This window comes from Vicia villosa, linkage group LG3 (genome assembly GCF_029867415.1).
Source record: "Vicia villosa cultivar HV-30 ecotype Madison, WI linkage group LG3, Vvil1.0, whole genome shotgun sequence".
NCBI classification, from domain to species: domain Eukaryota; kingdom Viridiplantae; phylum Streptophyta; class Magnoliopsida; order Fabales; family Fabaceae; genus Vicia; species Vicia villosa.
Genome location: NC_081182.1, coordinates 31,533,244 through 31,552,057, shown reverse-complemented (window position 1 = coordinate 31,552,057; position 18,814 = coordinate 31,533,244). Strand labels below are relative to the sequence as shown.

Genomic DNA, 18,814 nt, shown 5'->3' with positions numbered 1-18,814 from the left:
AAAAAATAGTGCAATATAGAAGGGTTATGTAGTTCCTCCGGCGTTATTTATAAGCAGTGTTTTAAAAATCGAATCGGACGGATTGATTGGATCGGTTGAACCGGCCAGATAATCAGTGTGGTTTGATTGCTGGATTAAATATGTCATTGAACCGGTGTGAATTAGTCAAAATCGGTGTAAACTGGAAAAACCGAAAAAATTGACGGTTTTCTAAAACCGGTGGTTTAAATGCATTTTTATTTTATTTTATTTTAAAAACTTAAAAAACATTATTTTAATGAAAGATAAAAATAAAAAATAAAAATAAAAAATAAAAATAAAAAATAAAAAAAATAAAAATAAAAATGTTTCGGATGCGTTTGATTTTGTTGCAGATGATTTCGATATTAAAAAAGAAGATACTAACATTGAAATGATGTTTTCTTCTTTAAAATTAAATTTAGTAGACAATGAAGTTATTTATTATAATTTATTCAATTATATTTTGTAATTTTGTACTATTTTATTATGTCTGATACCTATGTTTAAAATTTGAATTTAAATTACAAACTTGTGAATTTATTTAGGATACGATACTTTTAAAAAATTTAAGTGTCAGTTATATATCGTAGAGACCGAATCATCATGTTCGACATGTTTTATACCTATATAATTTTATTATAACGATCGGTCTATTCAACCGAGTTATTTGGTTTAATCCGATTTAGTCATGCGGTTCGACCAGTGACCCAGTGGTTCGACCAATAAACCAGTGACTCAGTACCCTCAACAGTTTGATGTCCGGTCCGGTTTTTAAAACACTATTTATAAGTAAAGATTCATTTTCTAGGTTCATTGAGTAATAAATGTATTTGATCTGCATAGTAGACCAGATACATGCATTACTCAATGAACCTAACAAGTCGAATATTTGCTTATAAATAAGGCCGGAGTAGTAACTCACTAGGGTGGCAAAATAGAGCGGGTCAGCCCGTTTAACCCGTTATTTTTGACGGGTTAGGTTGAGTTTTTCAATTTGATATTTAAAATTTGTCTGCCCTGCCTAATCTGGTTTTAAAAATGGGTCGAGGCATGACAAGTTTTGTCCGCGTACATTTTGTTAAAATTTAATATTATGTTATTTTGTTGAAATTCTCTTTTATGTTATTTTTTTATAATAACAGTTTTTATTTATAATACAAGATAGTAATAAAGTTTTTTTATTATATTATTAATAATAATAATAACAACAATATATATAATATGCAAATATAATATATTTATGTTATAAATAAAAATTTTAATTTTAATATTATTTGTTCAATTTTTTTTAATATTTTAATATTATTATATTTACTTTTAATTATATAAATTGTTTTATTATGTTAGATGAATCTTAAAATCAGATAATAGTTTAATTTGCATTGAAGATATATAGTTTAACTAATATATGTTGTTGTTTATTGTTATATTATAGTTTATGAATGAACAAACTTTTATTTGATAAAATTTACTTAATACTATTATCATTTAGAATTATTTTTATTAAATAAAAATAATATTTATAAAAATAAAAAGGTAAAATAATTTTAAAATCTGTTCCCTTTCCTTTTCCTTGTAAACCAAATGCTAAAAATTTATCTCCTCCCCTCCATTAAATTTCCTCCCTTCTTCTCCGATGAACCAATCCTGTTAACGTTTGCAATTGGGAGGGAACCAACATTCTCCACCTAGACCTAACACAACTCGGAGAACCAAAACTGAAACAGTGTTCAACTATAAATAATCGATTCATCTCAATCTTTTATTTTTCAGAAATTATTATTATTGTTTACAAAACTGAGTTATGGTAGCTTCTTCACTATCCAACTTAAAAACACCACTTCACTTTCACTCCTTCAAAAACCCTTTCTCTTCCCAATTCATTCCATCCCTTTCTCACTCCTTCAACTATAGCTGTCAAAACGGGCTACCCGGCCCTAAACGGGCCGGCCCTAGCGGGCCTCGGGCTTTTTCGGGCCGGGCCCAAAAAGCCCATTTTATATGGGCTCTGTTTTTACTACCCAGGCCCAACCCTATTTGGGCCTCGGGTTTTTTCGGGCCGGACCCAAAAAGCCCATTTCCAAAAAATATATTAAATATTCTCTTTAATTTAAAAAATATATTATATTAAGCTTAATTTTTAAAAAAATATTAAAATTTGTTTTTATATTTTGCTATTATAAAATATATTTTAAAGAAATACAAAAATTTGAATTTTTTAATTAGTATTAAATATTAAATTTTACTATTTATCGGGCCCATGGGCTACCCGAAGCCCATACGGGCTGGCCCATTTAGGGTCGGGCTTTTTCGGGCCAGGCTCAAAAAGGCCCGAAACAAAATGGGCTCAAAAAATTAGGCCCAAGCCCTAATATTTTTCGGGCCCCGCGGGCCGGCCATGGGCTTCGGCCCATTTTGACAGCTCTACCTTCAACAACCCTAGGCTGTTTCATTCTGCTTTCCCTTCCCTCAAAGTTGTTGTTGCTTCTTCCGATGCTGCTGACAATCTGCTTGAGAAGTCTGTTATTTCTCCAGGGAAAGGAATTGGTGAGGAACATTGCTATGAACAAGTGCAAGATGATAATACTGAAGAAGAAGAAGATAAGTGGCTTGATTTGGAATATCAGATTTTAGAAAATGTCGTTCCTTTGGTTGAGTTTGTTAAAATGATTCTTCATTCTGGACTGTAAGTTTTTACTCCAGTTACAAGGATAATAATGTATTTTCCTTTACTCATTATTTAATTTTCATATTTGATTTCACTTTGAATCATTTTAAATTTTCATTCTCACAAACAACATGTACATTTATTCCATCGACAAAAATCAATGCACTAAAGAACGTATTAAACTCCATAAAACTTATCAGTAATGGCCTCTCTATGCAAAAATTATTTAATACTTGTGAAAAAAAATTCACTGATTACTACTTTTATGGATGTGCATGTTTTTTCTTCATTTGTCTTGTAAGTTTTTTATAATAACTTGTTGTGATTTCATACACTAGATATGAATATGGCGATAGACTGAATCCAGAGCATGAGAAAATAATTCTTGAGAAGCTGATACCGTTTCACCCAGATTCTGATAAAAAGATTGGATGTGGAGTAGATTATATAACGGTATATCTCTTTCCCTCTTTTATGAAAACTTATGCAAGTGATCTATTCTACAACAATTATCCGCTCCACACTTCACTTAGCAAGATGCACCGTGCACTTTATAGGACTCCAATCTTGTAGGAAACCAGAGGAATCAGTTTTAATTAAATTATAGAGTGCTATATATGAGCCTCTGGCATGGATGGACTTTGTAAGGATCCTCATTTTGAAATTATCTTCGTTTTCCTCTTTCTATGTAGCCTATTCCTGAGGTTTCATTTCCATTTAATTAAGGTTTGAGGTATTTGATCCCCTCTATGCACTAAGCCGGGGCCATTTTCTCTGCGATAAATTTTGATTGATTACTTATGCTATACTAGTATACACCCCAAGGAGATCCATTTCAATAAGGAAAAGAGTGATCTACCATAGACTATTTCAAATGGCATGTATGACTTTGAGCAATTGACCGGTTACTTGTGCTATACTACTATCCATCCCAATGGGGGAATCAGGCTGGGCTTTGGGCTACTAAGAAATGAAGTATGGCTAGTAGGTCTCAAATATGTGATTTAGCTTCTCGGTTTGGCCATTAAATTCTGGATGATGAGCCATGCTCATTTGTGATGTCACCCTTTGCAACCCAACAAGTTTTTTCTACTCACAAGTATAAGATCTCTGACACTCATTATTGATTCACAAGTACAAGCTCCGTCCACCCTGTGTTATTCTACTCCTTATTGCATTGGGAATGGGATAGGCGAGGTAAACTAACCAAGTAAGAGCCATATTTGCTCCACTAGAAAATGAGGCCAGACAGGGCCGGTCCTGACTTTTTAGAGGCCCAGGGCAAATATAAAAAATGGACCCTTAAAAAATGTGAGTAATTAATCAAAAGATTTAGTTATAAATAATACTAATATTGTTAATCTTTAATATATTATCATAAAATAAATTTAATAATTTATCTTTTAAAAAAAATCGTCAATAATTTAAATTAAGTTTGTCTATCACTTTCTTCTTTTCTCGGTGTTAGAAGAGTGAAAATTGTCCATCAATAATTACATAGAGATAATTGTTTTTAGTTGTTTTGTCTTTGGTAAATCCTCAAATTTTTCTATAATTGATGTAGTAGTATGAAAAAAATTGAATAAATAAAAATTTTATAAATATTGTTTTAGGTTAGACTAACTTAAATCAAGTTGTTTTAGATTTATTAATTTAATTTATTATTCATATATTCGTAAGAATTGATTAAAAATAATATTAATATTCGATTTTTTAAATTTATTATTGTAAAATAAAATATAACAATATAATTTTTTTTATAAAACAAGAGCAAACCACTAATAATTATATAATTATATGATAATAAAATATATATTAAAAAAAGTAAAATCAGAAAGGTTAATAAAAATATAGTATATATATTATAAAAAGTAGCCATTAACATTGAATTTATTTAGTTTAGTTGGTACTTGGTAATATAGGCAAACTTTCAAGTTATAGTGCCTGGTTAAGTACTTTTGACATTTTATCAAAATAAATAATTAAAAACATAACAGCTCCCTGCAACGTTCGAACCGGCGACGTAAAGCTAAAGATTCCTCCCAACCGCTACTCCATATATACTATACGTTTAGCTTTTCAAAATAATATATATATATATATATATATATATATATATATATATATATATATATATATATATATATATATATATATATATATATATATATATATATATATATATATATATATATATATATATATATATATATATATATATAGGGAGCATATCAAATGAGAGCATTTTAAAATGAGAGATGAGAGGAATAAATATCAACCATTGGATTCATCAAGAGAGAGAAAGTAATAGCCACATTAATGCATTAACCTTCTCTCTCTTGATGAATCCAATGGTTGATATTTATTCCTCTCATCTCTCATTTTAAAATGCTCTCACTTGATATGCTCCCTATATATATATATATATATATATATATATATATATATATATATATATATATATATATATATATATATATATATATATATATATATATATATATATATATATATATATATATATATATATATATATATATATATATATATATATAGTTCATTTCACAAAGCCCAAAATAAATATTTGAGGCCCCTCTTTTTTTTTTCTTTTTTTGAGGCCCTGGGTTGTGGGCCTGCTTGTCCAGGCCCAGAGCCGGCCCTGAGGCCAGATGCAAGTATGCTACAAAAGCAAATCATTCGCTTGTCATTCGACCTAGTAAAATGATTGTGCAAATTTGAGAAGTTTAACCGAATCCTGCAGGCTCCTCGGTCCAGGGTGGATGAAACTCCTAGAGTAGCCATGGAATCTACATGGCTTTGGCCAACATCACTTGTTTGAAGATATGAAAATATCTTATAACATTTTGATAATATGTTAAACTATCTTCGATTATCCCGTAGGATTAGTTTCTTAGTCACTATCACGGTTTGTTTTGCTATTTAATTACAATCTGGAGTCTTGTATTAGTCTAGATACAAGTTAGTCTTTAACCTTTGTCTTCTCACTTTTTACATCAAACCCTAATCATCAATCATATTAAATCATCATAATCATAATTCAAAGTCTTTGTTCTTTCTTTTCCTCATCTTAAACCTTATAACATCAAAATGGAATCAGATTAGTACCATCGTTTGTGACATATTTAGTCACTATTCCTCTGTTGAGTTTTCTAAAGCTTTAAGCCAAACAAAAAATTGAAACTCTATTCTTCTCATTAGGCGTACACACATCTCAGCCATGTTAAATTTTCTGTTTGGTTAGTGTTCTAAATCACTGTGTCGTGTCATTTTTCTATTTGTGTTTAGATTCTCTCTAAACCATGCCATCTATCCAGTGTGATCATAATCACTTTGTTGTGTCATTTTTCTAGCATGTTTAGAATCTCTTCTCTACTGTATCATCTTTTCGGCATGTTTGAGATCTATCAGTTTTAGTTTTGCACCATTTTGTCTCAAATGCATTTTTATACTCTTTTGTCTCAGATGCAGTTTTGTCTTGGTTGTGATTAGGCACCATTGTTTTTATCTCAACTGTGGTCTGGCCCTAACTTTTGCTAACTGAAATTTGGTCCACACTCTTGTTCTAGACATGATTTGGCCTTGCCATCTTCACTATCAAATGTATGATTTTGTTACTTTTCAATTTAAAATGATACATTTATAACATTGATAACTTAAAATTATGTTAGAGTATTTTAGATTACCTCATAGGATTAATTTCTTATTTTAGACCATCCTCAAATTATATCTTAAGATTAGTTTCTATATTTCTCCGTTATTATTAAGATTAGTTTCTCTAATTAAATAGGATTTGAAGTCTTTTATTGGTATAAATAAGGGTTAGTGCTTGGTCTTTTTGTATCAAAACATAATCATCAATCATATCAAACCATATTCACAATTCAAAGTCTTTATGCTTTCTTTTCCTTCCTTATCTATAGCCCTATTACTTTAACAACATTAATCCACCATTCTAAATTGTAAAACCACCTATGCTGCTCCAAATTATGTTGGGGATGAAAATTAAGACCCTTCTCTAGATCCTCGATGATCCTTTTCAGCTCTAGGCTTACCTTGACTTCCTCCACAATAGGAGAATAATCTGGCTAATAAGATTTAGGAATTGCCTGGAGGTCAATCTCTTTGCCGTCCCTCCAAAACATAATCAAACATCTAATAAGAATTGCCAACCTGGTAACCAATGTCAAACTCAGCCCAATAACGTACAAACCAGTTTCTCTGATTCGTGTAGTAACCTCAATCTGTTTCCATCTCTCATAAAGATAGGGGGAATTGCTTGAAGAAACACCCTATAGAAATCCCAAAATGCCCCTCTGTTTCTGGAAATGCATTTTTGGATGCACCCTGAGTATCACCAAATCACGCCCCATTTGAGACTTACCCCATATTTTTTTCCAAAATTTATTATGGAGATGCATCTCCGGAACCACTCCATGTACACCCACCCCATTCATTCTTCACTGAAACACCATTTTTTAGCATAAATTGATCTGGAGATGCATTTCACCATGTGAAAGATGAAGTCTCGGAGTGCCATCTCTCTAAAACGCAGACAACATACCATGGTTAACCGTAACATAACGGATCCTACACAAGTCTCTCAGCCCAGATAGCTGCATCACATCCTAAAACCACTGCTTATTAGGCTGCGGCAGATCAGTAATCTTCCGGCCATGGTTGATGCATTTTAAAGCATCACGGTCCTGTAGAAAAATAAATCATCGTAAGAAACTTCGAATATTATAACAAACATGTTTTTCAAAGAATGTATACAATTGAATTTTACTTCTCTGTCCCAAACGTGTTTGGCAACATGGTCTTGGTATGGAGGCAGCAGCGATAAGTCGGATAGGCCTCCTCCAAATCCCTGGGGTGCCTGCGGAGCCTTGGGTGCCTGAGTAGGTGACATTTGTCTCCTACGGAAAGACGAAGGAGGAGATGCATGAGCCCTAAAAGTTGGCGCATCCACATCAACCGGGCTAGAAACAACAGGTGCCTGCGAGGCTCAGACTCTTTTCCTCCGAACCGTTGCATGTTGCGCAACTCTTCCGGTGCCTCAGTCTATCTTGCTTATCAACCATAATGCCTATAGGTAAACCACAATGAGATAAAACAAAACAATGTGGACTGATAAATTATGGAGATGCGTCTTCGGATTCTGGAAATCAAAACGTTGTAAAATTTCGGAGATGCATCTCCGTAATGTTTTGCAACTCAGATGAACAACAATGGCGGAAATGCAGTCCATTCTAACATCCAAAATAATGCATTGATTATTTAAACCACTTTTCAAACTCATTTCTCATGACATATCTAAACTATCTATTACATTACCTATTGCTCAATTTTTACCAATGTATATAAAAATAAAAAAAGTATAGAAAAATAAAAAAACTTACCAAATGCGAGTTTAGTTTGATGTTGAGTGAGTTTTTTGATCGATTGGATGTTGATGGCAGAAGCTTTGAAATGAGTTGAATGAGTTTGAGAGAATGTGAGTTGAGAGAGTTTGAAAGAGTATTTTGAGAAGTGAGGAAGGAGAAGAGACTCTAGCGTCTTTTTGATTAAAACAGCGTCCGAAGATGCATCTCCTTAAGTTAGATGGATATGCACTTCCATAATTTTTTTGGCATAGCCTTAGGGCCTGATTCAAGAATGCATGTGTTTGGGGTGCGTCCGGAGATACATTTCCGGAGTCTTGGGGTAGTTTTGGTTTTACACTAGGGTGGGGAATTAATACTTATGGGTCTTAAGCAATTCTCAAGACAAGACTCCCAAATGTCATTCTCCGATTTCACTATAAGGTGATCCGATATTGACTTCAATTCGATGAAGGTAAAATGCCAATGAAGTACCTGTGATAGTCCTCAAAGCTTAAGTAGAAATTTGAGAATTCGCTGAGGTATTTACCCTAAAGTGTGAATCATCATTCATCACCCAAGCAGATATGACCTCCAGACGCCAGTGTTCTATTGCTTTGACCAAGGCCATAAACTCTTTCTCATACATGATACTCTTACTTGGACAAGAAGGATTGAGGTAGCACTTTGCTGAAAATTGCTATTGGCTGCTTACCCTGAGTAATCAGTGTAATGACTTATGACTGCGCCTAAACCTCGACCTGTGCATCACACTCTATGAAGAATGGTTGTGAGAATTTAGGCATAGCCAACCCTGGGGTGTTGCGATAGCTTGCAACAATGCCTGAAATGTTGTCTCCGGTACCTCAGTTTACTCAAAAGCATGTTTTCCCGACAATCATTACATAGGCTGAGCTATTTTGTCAAAATCACATACAGACCACTGATATTTAGCCTGTCAAGCCCAATAATCCACCATATGGCTTTTACTGTTCTTGGCACAAGCCAACTCAGATTGGAGTTTGCTTTAAGTTATGTGGGTTCATAGTAACCCCATCTTGGATAAGATGTGACTGAGAGTCTGAGACAGTCACCCTTCCTCTTCCTGAAGCTTCACCTTTTCAGACGTGGCTGGTATACATTGATCAAAAACACTAGCATGGATGTGAATCACTCTTTTTGCAAGTGCGTCTCCCATGTTCTACTGTATACCAACCAACCAATATGTTGATGGGAAAAACTAGCATGGATTTCCATAGAAGGGGATGTTGGAAAGCATTCATAGATAGCACAATGAAGCACATTGAAATGTGGCTGGTAAATGGTCAATCTGAATGATATGATAATTTATGATACCCATGGTGAGTTTGGAATGCTATTTTGGGAATTTCCATTTCATGAATTAATACTTGAGGGTAACCTGCCCACAAATCAACTTTAGATAAGTAACCTGTCACATGTAACTATCCAATGTGATCTAGTACAACAAGGATTGTCACCTTCTCTAATACTCATTAGTCCATACAAAATTACCAATTTCCAACCCTCTTTTTAACCAAATTCACTAGGCTGGAGTAAGGCCTTGTACTAGATGTTTTGGAATTTTTTCCGCCGGCCTTCAATGCTACTCCCGCTTCCTCCCTTTGTGCCACTAAAAAACCTTAAATGAGAGGCAGATTGATCAATTTCAAGAGTTCTCGAGACTGGTGATGATTAGCCAAATTAACATGTAATAACACCAAGTTCCCACAGTAGGTGAAGGACATGCTGGAAGTGGCCCGATTTGTCATTACATCAAAATTCTAAATGAAACATTGTCTTGCCAACGGCATTTTCAAATTCAAGCAACAGCCAAATGCCTCCTCCCTGAGTCCATCGCCCAAATGCACTCAGTAGGATGGTTTACTATTAACTCTATAGAGGTAACAGGTAAACCAAACCTACCGGCAATAATTTTATTGCCTCCACTGCTTTCTATTAAACCCAAGGTTCTTTGTAATAGTCCCTTGGCCTACCTATATTATTCTAATAGTTCTAATAATAACCATGTTTTCCTCTTTCTAGTTCACACCTCGCATTATTTTTCTAGTAAAAACACCGACACTTGAAAATAGTGGGGCCGTGTCATTCATATCTGTGCCGGACACATCTGTGTTACACACTTCATTATCATGTCTGGTTATACTAGTTCAGATGAAAATATTGTAATAATTGGATAAATGACAACATTTTATCATATTTATAATTTATAATGACTCATGCAACTTTTAACACATCAGTCTCCTCTTTCAATTTTAGGTATGTTTTTATATTATTTTTATCTATTATTTTCCATTAGTGTCGTGTTCTGTAAAAATTTATCCATGCACATATCATGTTGTACCCATGCTTTCTAGTTTGCAGCTAGCCAAATCAGTTTGTGGCCACTGTGTTACCTTTTTGCTTTTGTGTTATACCTGTTTTGCTTTCTCTAGTAGTCTAACTGTTCACTTCCGCTATGTAATTTTTCTGTGTTGCGTGCGTGTATTTAATGAAATACACATTACTGCACTCAGCTAAAATTCCATCTATTCTTGTTTTTCTTGTGAAGATTATAATGGATTTTTTATGTTTATTGTGGCAGATTGGATGTCATCCTGATTTTAATGATTCTAGGTGCATGTTCATAGTGCGAAAAGATGGCAAGATGGTTGATTTTTCATATTGGAAATGCATAAAGGGTTTGATCAGGAAGAAGAACTATCCATAATGACGATGGAATGATGATTTTGGCCATGAGAAAGAAGCTGAAGGGTTTTCGTAGAGCTTGGATTTCTTTTGGGAGAAGATAAACTAACAAAGTTGCGCATCATTTAGCTAAGGATGCCAAAATCACTAGTGATTAGAAGCAGGGACGGAGCCACATGGTCATCCGGGTGTGCAGTTGCACCCCCTCCCCCTCGATTTTTTAAATGTATACTTAATTATATCTCTTTGCAATCTTGACCCCCCTAAATTTTAGACAATTGCACCATCTTGCACTAAGTCTCGTTCAATAATTAAATGCACAACACACTAACTATTAGACGCAAGTATAAATTAACTGTTTGTTTTTCACCATTTTATCATTATGATTGTTTAGTGTAAATAGTAAGGACCGACACAAAGTGCATTACATAATTTTAAACTATAATAGTTGATCTTTTTGTAATAAAATAACATTGCTATGTAGCTAGGATTCCAACCTCATATTTACTTACAAAATCTAAAACTTTGCTGTTGAACCAAAGTAAGTTCTCAGTATTTTTTCTCAATAGAAATATACATATTTATAAAGAAATAAAGTATATTATCTGAGTTTTTTTTTGAGAATCTCAATCCACTCCTTAAATCTCTTATCCACCTGACGAAATTTCAATTTTACTTCCTGGTTATGTAGATGCATTTTCGGAAGTACATTTTTTTTCAAAAAAATTGTTTCTTTCCATAGGTACATTTATAGAATATGTTTAGACAGAGTGTTCTGTAGATGCATCTACGAAGCAGTCTGATAAATTTTCAAATGACATACATTTCACTCAAAAGCTCAAATTTTATAACAATGAAAAACCCAATTACAGTCAATTAAAGTAATGTAATTTAAACACAATAGTAAATAGGACACCAAAAAAACACATCGTATAAATCGTTGAGTAATAATGTCAAATACATATATCAAAACCTCGTACATAAATGAAATCAAATACATATATCAAATAAATCACAGGCATCACTACTGTGTGTGCCGGACATTATCCCGTGCCTCTCCACTGCCCCTGGCCCCGCCTATGCGTCCACCGCGCCGTTTGCTGGCTACTTTGCCATGTCAACAATTTCACGACACCGCGGAAGAACATCCCGAGTGTGATCCATCTGAGTGCGACACTCTGTAATACTAGGTGATCCCGTCGATGTAACGCCCCAGACTACATTCAGGATGATCGAATGACCCCACAAATCAACACGAGTCTTTTCAGCATGCTTTGACATCACTCGCACGCTTTTCGAGAAACTTCCCAGAATGTCACCCGTCCTAGAATTGCTCCAAGTCAAGCACGCTTAACTGTGGAGTTCTTATGGAACGAGCTACCGAAAAGAAGATGCATCTTGTTAGTATAGGTAGTACCCATGAATCCTTATATGCACTCCTTCAACTATGTCCCTCTCATTCCGATGTGGCGGCCACTCCTTGCCATATTTGGCCTCGAGTGATACATGCGGTGAAACTATCCCTCGCCTTCTTCGGCCCCAGGTGTTACATGCCCACCAGCTTCCGCATGGTTCGTCCTCGAACCATATCGTACTGAGAGAGGTTTGACTCTGATACCATTTGTAACGCCCCAGACTGCTTTCGAGATGATCGACTGACCCCACAAACCAACACGAGTCTTTTCAGCATGCTTTGACCTCACCCGCACGTTTTCCAGGAAATTTCCCAAAAGGTCACCTATTCTAGAATTGCTCCAAGTTAAGCACGCTTAACTGTTGAGTTCTTATGGAACGGGTTACCGAAAAGAAGATGCATCTTGTTAGTATAGGTAGTACCCATGAATCCTTATATGTAATCCTTATATGTAATCCTTCAACTATGCAGTCCCATACTTGCACAACCTCAAGATCCCTCTCATTCCGATGTGGCAACCACTCCTTGCCATATTCGGCCTCGAGTGATACATGCGGTGCAACCACCCTTCGCCTTCTTTGGCCTCGGGTGTTACAGTCGACGCAACTCCAGTCCCTCCTTGATGTGGTCGCCCGAGCATCGACAGGAACCAGATGGTGCTCCCAGTCTGCAAAGACCTCATCTAGCTACCGACGGGTCATGGCGATAGGAGCGGAGTCAGACGACATACGAGGTATGGTCTACTGGTAGCCGAATTGATGCATGGCGTGCTCTGGAAGATAACAAACAATGATGGTCGAACTGGCAGCCAACCATCTAGAATATAGTACGATCTCATCAAACGAAACCATCTCACGGTGATTAGCGTAGCTGTCGAAGTGGATGTCCTCAACAACCATGCAGTTAAGACTAAAGACAACGTCTATCCTTAATGTAACCTGACACCTTTCCCCAGCCAATAATGTCAGGGAAGTGTTATAGTATCCAAGCCTAAAAAAAATTATGATCAAACATACTATGACAAATATATAATAAACTTTGAGAAAACACAGAAGGATATAAGATTGTTACCACTAAGAGGGTACAACTGCCAACCACAATCCTTGCCTTTCAAAGGGATCCCTCTCTGAGTCTGTGATAGGTGTACACCAGTGTAGCCGCTCCTTAGTTTTACTCATGGACACATGCGAGGTCCGATAAGTACGTCAGGTAAATAAAATCTGTGTACGTCGAGCTCACAAAGAGCTGGGTGCATATCAAATATAGTAAATAAGTCCTCAGCACCCGTTCTCTGTGTATACCAGCCTCTGCCTCGTCATTAACAGTCTGATGTACCGCAAGAAGCTCCTCATCATATATCCGCTACAAGGTGTGAAACCTCACGTGTGTCCCGCGGGTCCTCTCCACCTCCTCAAGTGCATCAGCAGGATCAACCCCCAACTCCTCAATCATTATCTCCATCGGTTCCTCCTTCGTCTACCTACCGTGAGTAAGGAGGGTACCCCTGATAGGTAGATGCAGGAGGCATGCAATGTCGTCCAGAGTGATGGTAATCTCACCATGAAGAAGATGAAAGGACGAGGTCTCTGGATGCCACCTCTCCGCAAATGCCATAAACATCCCGTCATGAATCATCTAGAAGCCAACCGTGCAGAGGTCCCTCAGACCAGAAGTTACGAGTGCATCCCGAAACCACGGTTCGTTAGGCTGCACGAGAGCAGCAATCTCCCGACTGTGGTTGTAGAGCCACTAGGGATCCCTCTCATGAAATTTTCCAAAAAAAAACACTGTTATCTTCAAGCAAAGTCATCAATTGAATTAAAAAAAACAAAGAAAATTTACCTCCCTCTCTTAGATATGCCTAGCTGAATGATCTGCATACCTTGTCAGTAGGGATGCATCTATAAGACCCCATGGATACCAGATAGGCTCTGACACTAGATCATCCTTGTGCACTTCAGCATATGGCACCGATGATCCTGCAGCAACTGTCACTGGCTCAATCATATTTTACACTTGAGACATGACCTACATTATCGCTAAACCATATTTCTTACACTACTCAATCATTTCTACACCTAAATATCAAATTCAATCTCTATTACAAAAACTCTAAATTAACTCGAAAATGTTGAAAAACTTACTGGTTAAATGGAGTTTGGAACTTATTGTAATGTGTTGGTAGTTGTTCTTGACGTTACCGGCCGAACTCGAGAGGAAAAAAACAACTTTGGTGGAAGTTTGATTTTAGTGGTTGAGAGAGTTTGATAGTTTGAAAATGAGAATGTGAAGAATGAGATAGGAAGAGTCTGGCGCGAATATAACATCAAATGCTTCCGTAAATGTATCTATGGAAGCTTCCGTATCATCTAGAAAACAAAACAACGTTAATAAAAAAAAAGGTGCTTCCGGAAGTACATCTACGAAAACAGGAAGGCATTTTAGACAACTCGTATGATGTGTAAGAGAAGCAAAGAGTGGAGTAAGAGTTATTAATTATTTAATAGAAGGAGTCGTAAGAACATACACCTTTACAATTTTGTTTATCCTTAAAACTTTTGGTGGATTTCATCAAATTAACATGAAATTTATATAGATTTAAAAATATAAAAGTGTGTATTTTTCTAAAAAATTTCTTTAACAAATTATAAGGGAAGTACTTTTATTAAAATATATTAAAATTTAAAATTTTACTATTTTTGTTATTGAGTTTAAGATTGTCTTGAAAATTTTGTTTTTTTTTTAAGTTTTTTATTTTCAAAATTTCAATGAAAATAATAAGGCTTAGTTGCAATTTTGGTCTCTCTATTTTTTATTTTTTGTTTTTGGTCTCTCCACTTTAAAAACTACGATTTTGATCCCTTTTTTAAGTTTTGTGTTGGAATTTAGTCTCCTATTCAATTTGAAACTTATATTTAATGATGTGGCGTTTAATTTGCTGATGTGTCAGTGCCAAGTCATTTAAAAATTAATCTAATTTATTTATTTTATTTAATATATATGTTAATGTTTTTTTTATAAATTTTCAAAAATATTAAACTAATATAATTATATAAGAATAGAATGATTAAGCCAATAACTTAATAATTCAGATTTTTAATCTTCATTTTTCTAAATCTTAATTTTTATTCCAAATATATTCATCTTTATCTTCTACGGTTCACCAATCCTAAATTTATTTTCATCTTCTATTTGCATAAACTCATTTATTTCTAACATTAATTCATTCCTAAATCTTAATTAATTTTAATAGACCATTTATTTGGATTGCATCTTTATAATTCTCATTTGAATTATTGATGTTGTGAGTGGCTGGAATATAATTTTGTGGTGTTACGTTTTCTTTTCTGTATATTTCTGTATATGTAGTTCTAAATAAACCCAGAAATGTATTAAAACCCAGAAATCACAGTAAACCAAAACAATCTCATAGATCTCAAAACAATTACATCAATATTAAACCCAAAAATCAAACCTTAAAAAATCTCACATATCTCAAAGCAATCACAGTAGTATTTAATCTCATAGATCTCAAACATAATTATAAATAACAGTAGAACAAAATATGACTTTCATCCTAATCTAGAAATGCACGAACAAAATCCAAAAAAATTGGAGAGGGTTTTTTAAAATTGGAAAGTTTTTTAGAAGGATTTAGAGGGAATGAAAAAATTAGGGAGAGTTTGAGAAGGATTAATTAGATAGATTTGACGTGTTAGTTTATGTTGCATTTCACTGTAAGAAAATTTGAGAGTGATAAAACAAACCCATCTCTCAAAACCCTTTTCCATCTAATTAATATTAAATATAATTAAAAAATTCTATTAAAGAGTATACTTATAAAACAATATAAACGGTCAATAGACTCAATAATATTTTGATAAAATTTTATTTATTTATTTATTAATTTTTGTCAGTAAATGAAGCAGTAATAATTATTAGAAGCTCTCACATACAACTAAGTGTTAGGTTTGGATTTAAAAAAAAAAATTCACATTAGCAATATTGATTTTTATTTATTGTGCTATGCCTTAAAATTTATTATTCAAAATAATTTGCACTCCTTGACTCAGAATCTTAGCTCCGCCACTGCTATTAAAGAGTATGCTCATAAAACAATATAAATTGTCAATAAACTCAATAATATTAACAATTTATTTAATTATTCGATTTTGCTTTATAAAATTTTATTTATTTATTTATTAATTTTTGTCGGTAAATAAGGCAGTAATAATTATTAGAAGCTTCACATACAACTAAGTGTTAGGTTTGGATTTAAAACAAAATATTCACATTAACAATATTCATTTTTATTTATTGCACTATACTTTAAAATTTATTATTCAAAATAATTTGCACCCTTTGAATCATGGTCTTGGCTCTGCCACTGATTAGAAGAGAACTCAATGAATATTTAAGCCCAAATAAACATAGATATGACCAATATATAATGTGAATTTCTTATTCCATCCCATATTTTTTCAACGCACCATGCGAAATTCCAAAAATGTTCCTAAAAATCAGAAGTATATTTTCGGTGCGCACCTTAATTGACATTAACGTTGGAACTAACAGGAAATATAACTACAATATGGAACCACAAGTATATTTCTAGTTCATTAAACACCTAAAAGGCGCACTGCCTCTTCCCCTCCCATTACTGTTTCAAAAATAAAACAAGCACACTCTACTCTCTCAAAATTCTCCCAATCTCATTTTCAGCGAATAAACCGCATTTGCAACCGAAGTCGTTCTAAGGCATTTAGCATCTATGTATCAAGCATCCAACAAAAATCAAATAACAAACAATAATCAATCAAGTAAGTTGGTTTTGAATTTTTTAGAGTTTATGTAAAATTCACTTAAATGTGTGTTTTTAGGTCAGAAGTTAGGTATTTGTGGATTGTTTTAAACTTTATAAATAATTTATCAGGTGTTAGACATGTATTTTAAATGATTAATGTCTGTTTAATTGAGTTATTTTACGGGGGTGGGTGCCATTAACGCATCTCTGAAATCGTAGTAGAAACCAGAAATATACTTCCGGTTTTTAGCAAGAACAAAACTGCATGTAAATTTCTAGTTTTTTTCCCTTATGTGTTTTCAACATTGGTCCTTCAGTTAACATTTTTTCCATGCTTCTACAGGAGCAATGACTAATAGAGTATCTCGATTGAGACACGACATGGTAGCACAACACGCTTCTGTGTGGAGAGAAAGGAGTCAGGCAACCCAGCCTCCTCCTGCATCTGAAGAGGCTATACCGGATGCACCAATTTCATCTTCCAATGTTCCTCCTGCTACTCCCACTACTTCGGCCTCCCGCAGCAGACAGGATTCTCCAATCCATCCTTCTCCACCCCTATCCTCTTGCAGACACACCTCTCCACTTACAACATATGAGGCAGGAGAGGCCTTAGGTTCTCAAGTGACACCAGAGGTACCAGAGGCCCAGTCTCACCCTCAGTCATAGCCTCCATCCCATACCCAGACGACACCAGTGGCGGCTCATGCACAACCTGCACCTACACCGCAAGCACCTGCACAACCTGCTTTTGGAGGAGGACCATCTGATTGATCCTTTCTTCCCATTTACCCTGACCATGTTGCTAGACGTATCTAGGACGGACAAGTATGGATTTTTATTTCTATTACATTTTAAATTATGATTTTGTTTATGAATTTTGAATTTTGGTTTGTTGATTAAATCCGTCAAAATTTTATGCAGCACCATGATAGGCTCAAGGTCATTAGCCATGGGCGGAAGATCAATAAACTAGTACCCCTTATAGAGCCATAGTTTGATGAGCTTTTACATCCTAAAGGATTGAAAGATTTGGCCCAGTGTGGATACAACATGGTCAACTGGGGTATGATTAACGCTTTCGTTGAGAGGTGGCACCATGAGCATCGTCGTTTCACATACTACATGGTGAGATGAAGATCACACTCGACGATGTTGTGTGTCTACTGCATATCCTGATTATAGGGAGATTCTTGGATCATGAGAGGATCGGTAAGGAGGAGGCATTGGACCTGTTGGTTGAGATGTTGGGAGTTACCCTTTAGAGTGGCTTGGAAGAGATTGATAAAGTCCGAGGTAGTCATGTCAGGTACAGTTATTTGTCTCAGGTGTTCGAGGAGGAGGTACAACGTGCATGAGAGGCCAATGGTGATGTCGAGCAGGTTACCATGCACGTGAGGTATGCTACGAGAGCATACCTTTTGTATCTTCCTGGAACACAGGTTTTTATGGACACCAGCGCCACTTACACTGATATCAAGTACCTCTGGTTTTTCGCTGATCTTGAAACGGTCCACCAGTGGAACTGGGGGGATGCTTGCTTGGTATACCTGTACACGAAGCTCGATGAAGGTATAAAGGGGAATACGAAGAAGATAACCGGCATCATGTCACTCATGAAGGTATAACTTCTTTTTCTTTGTGGCTTTTGTTAATTATTTTGATTCGGGAAACTAACTATTTAATTTTCTTATTTTAGGGATGAATCCTATAATACTTCCCCTGCATCTCGGGTTGGTCACTTGTGACGGGCTATATTGAAGATAAGCCGCGTGCATGTGCTTACGACCCCATCTGAA

General features: G+C 34.9%; 1 protein-coding gene across 1 annotated transcript; it reads left to right on the top strand.

Annotated features, from left to right (window-relative positions):
- Positions 1–140: 140 nt before the first annotated feature.
- LOC131657818 (protein DCL, chloroplastic-like) lies at positions 141–10,819 on the top strand. The gene is made up of 4 exons (XM_058927176.1): positions 141–154; positions 2,465–2,707; positions 3,028–3,142; positions 10,694–10,819. Exons 1-4 carry the CDS (start codon positions 141–143, stop codon positions 10,817–10,819), a joined length of 498 nt encoding a protein of 165 aa, XP_058783159.1.
- Positions 10,820–18,814: the final 7,995 nt, after the last annotated feature.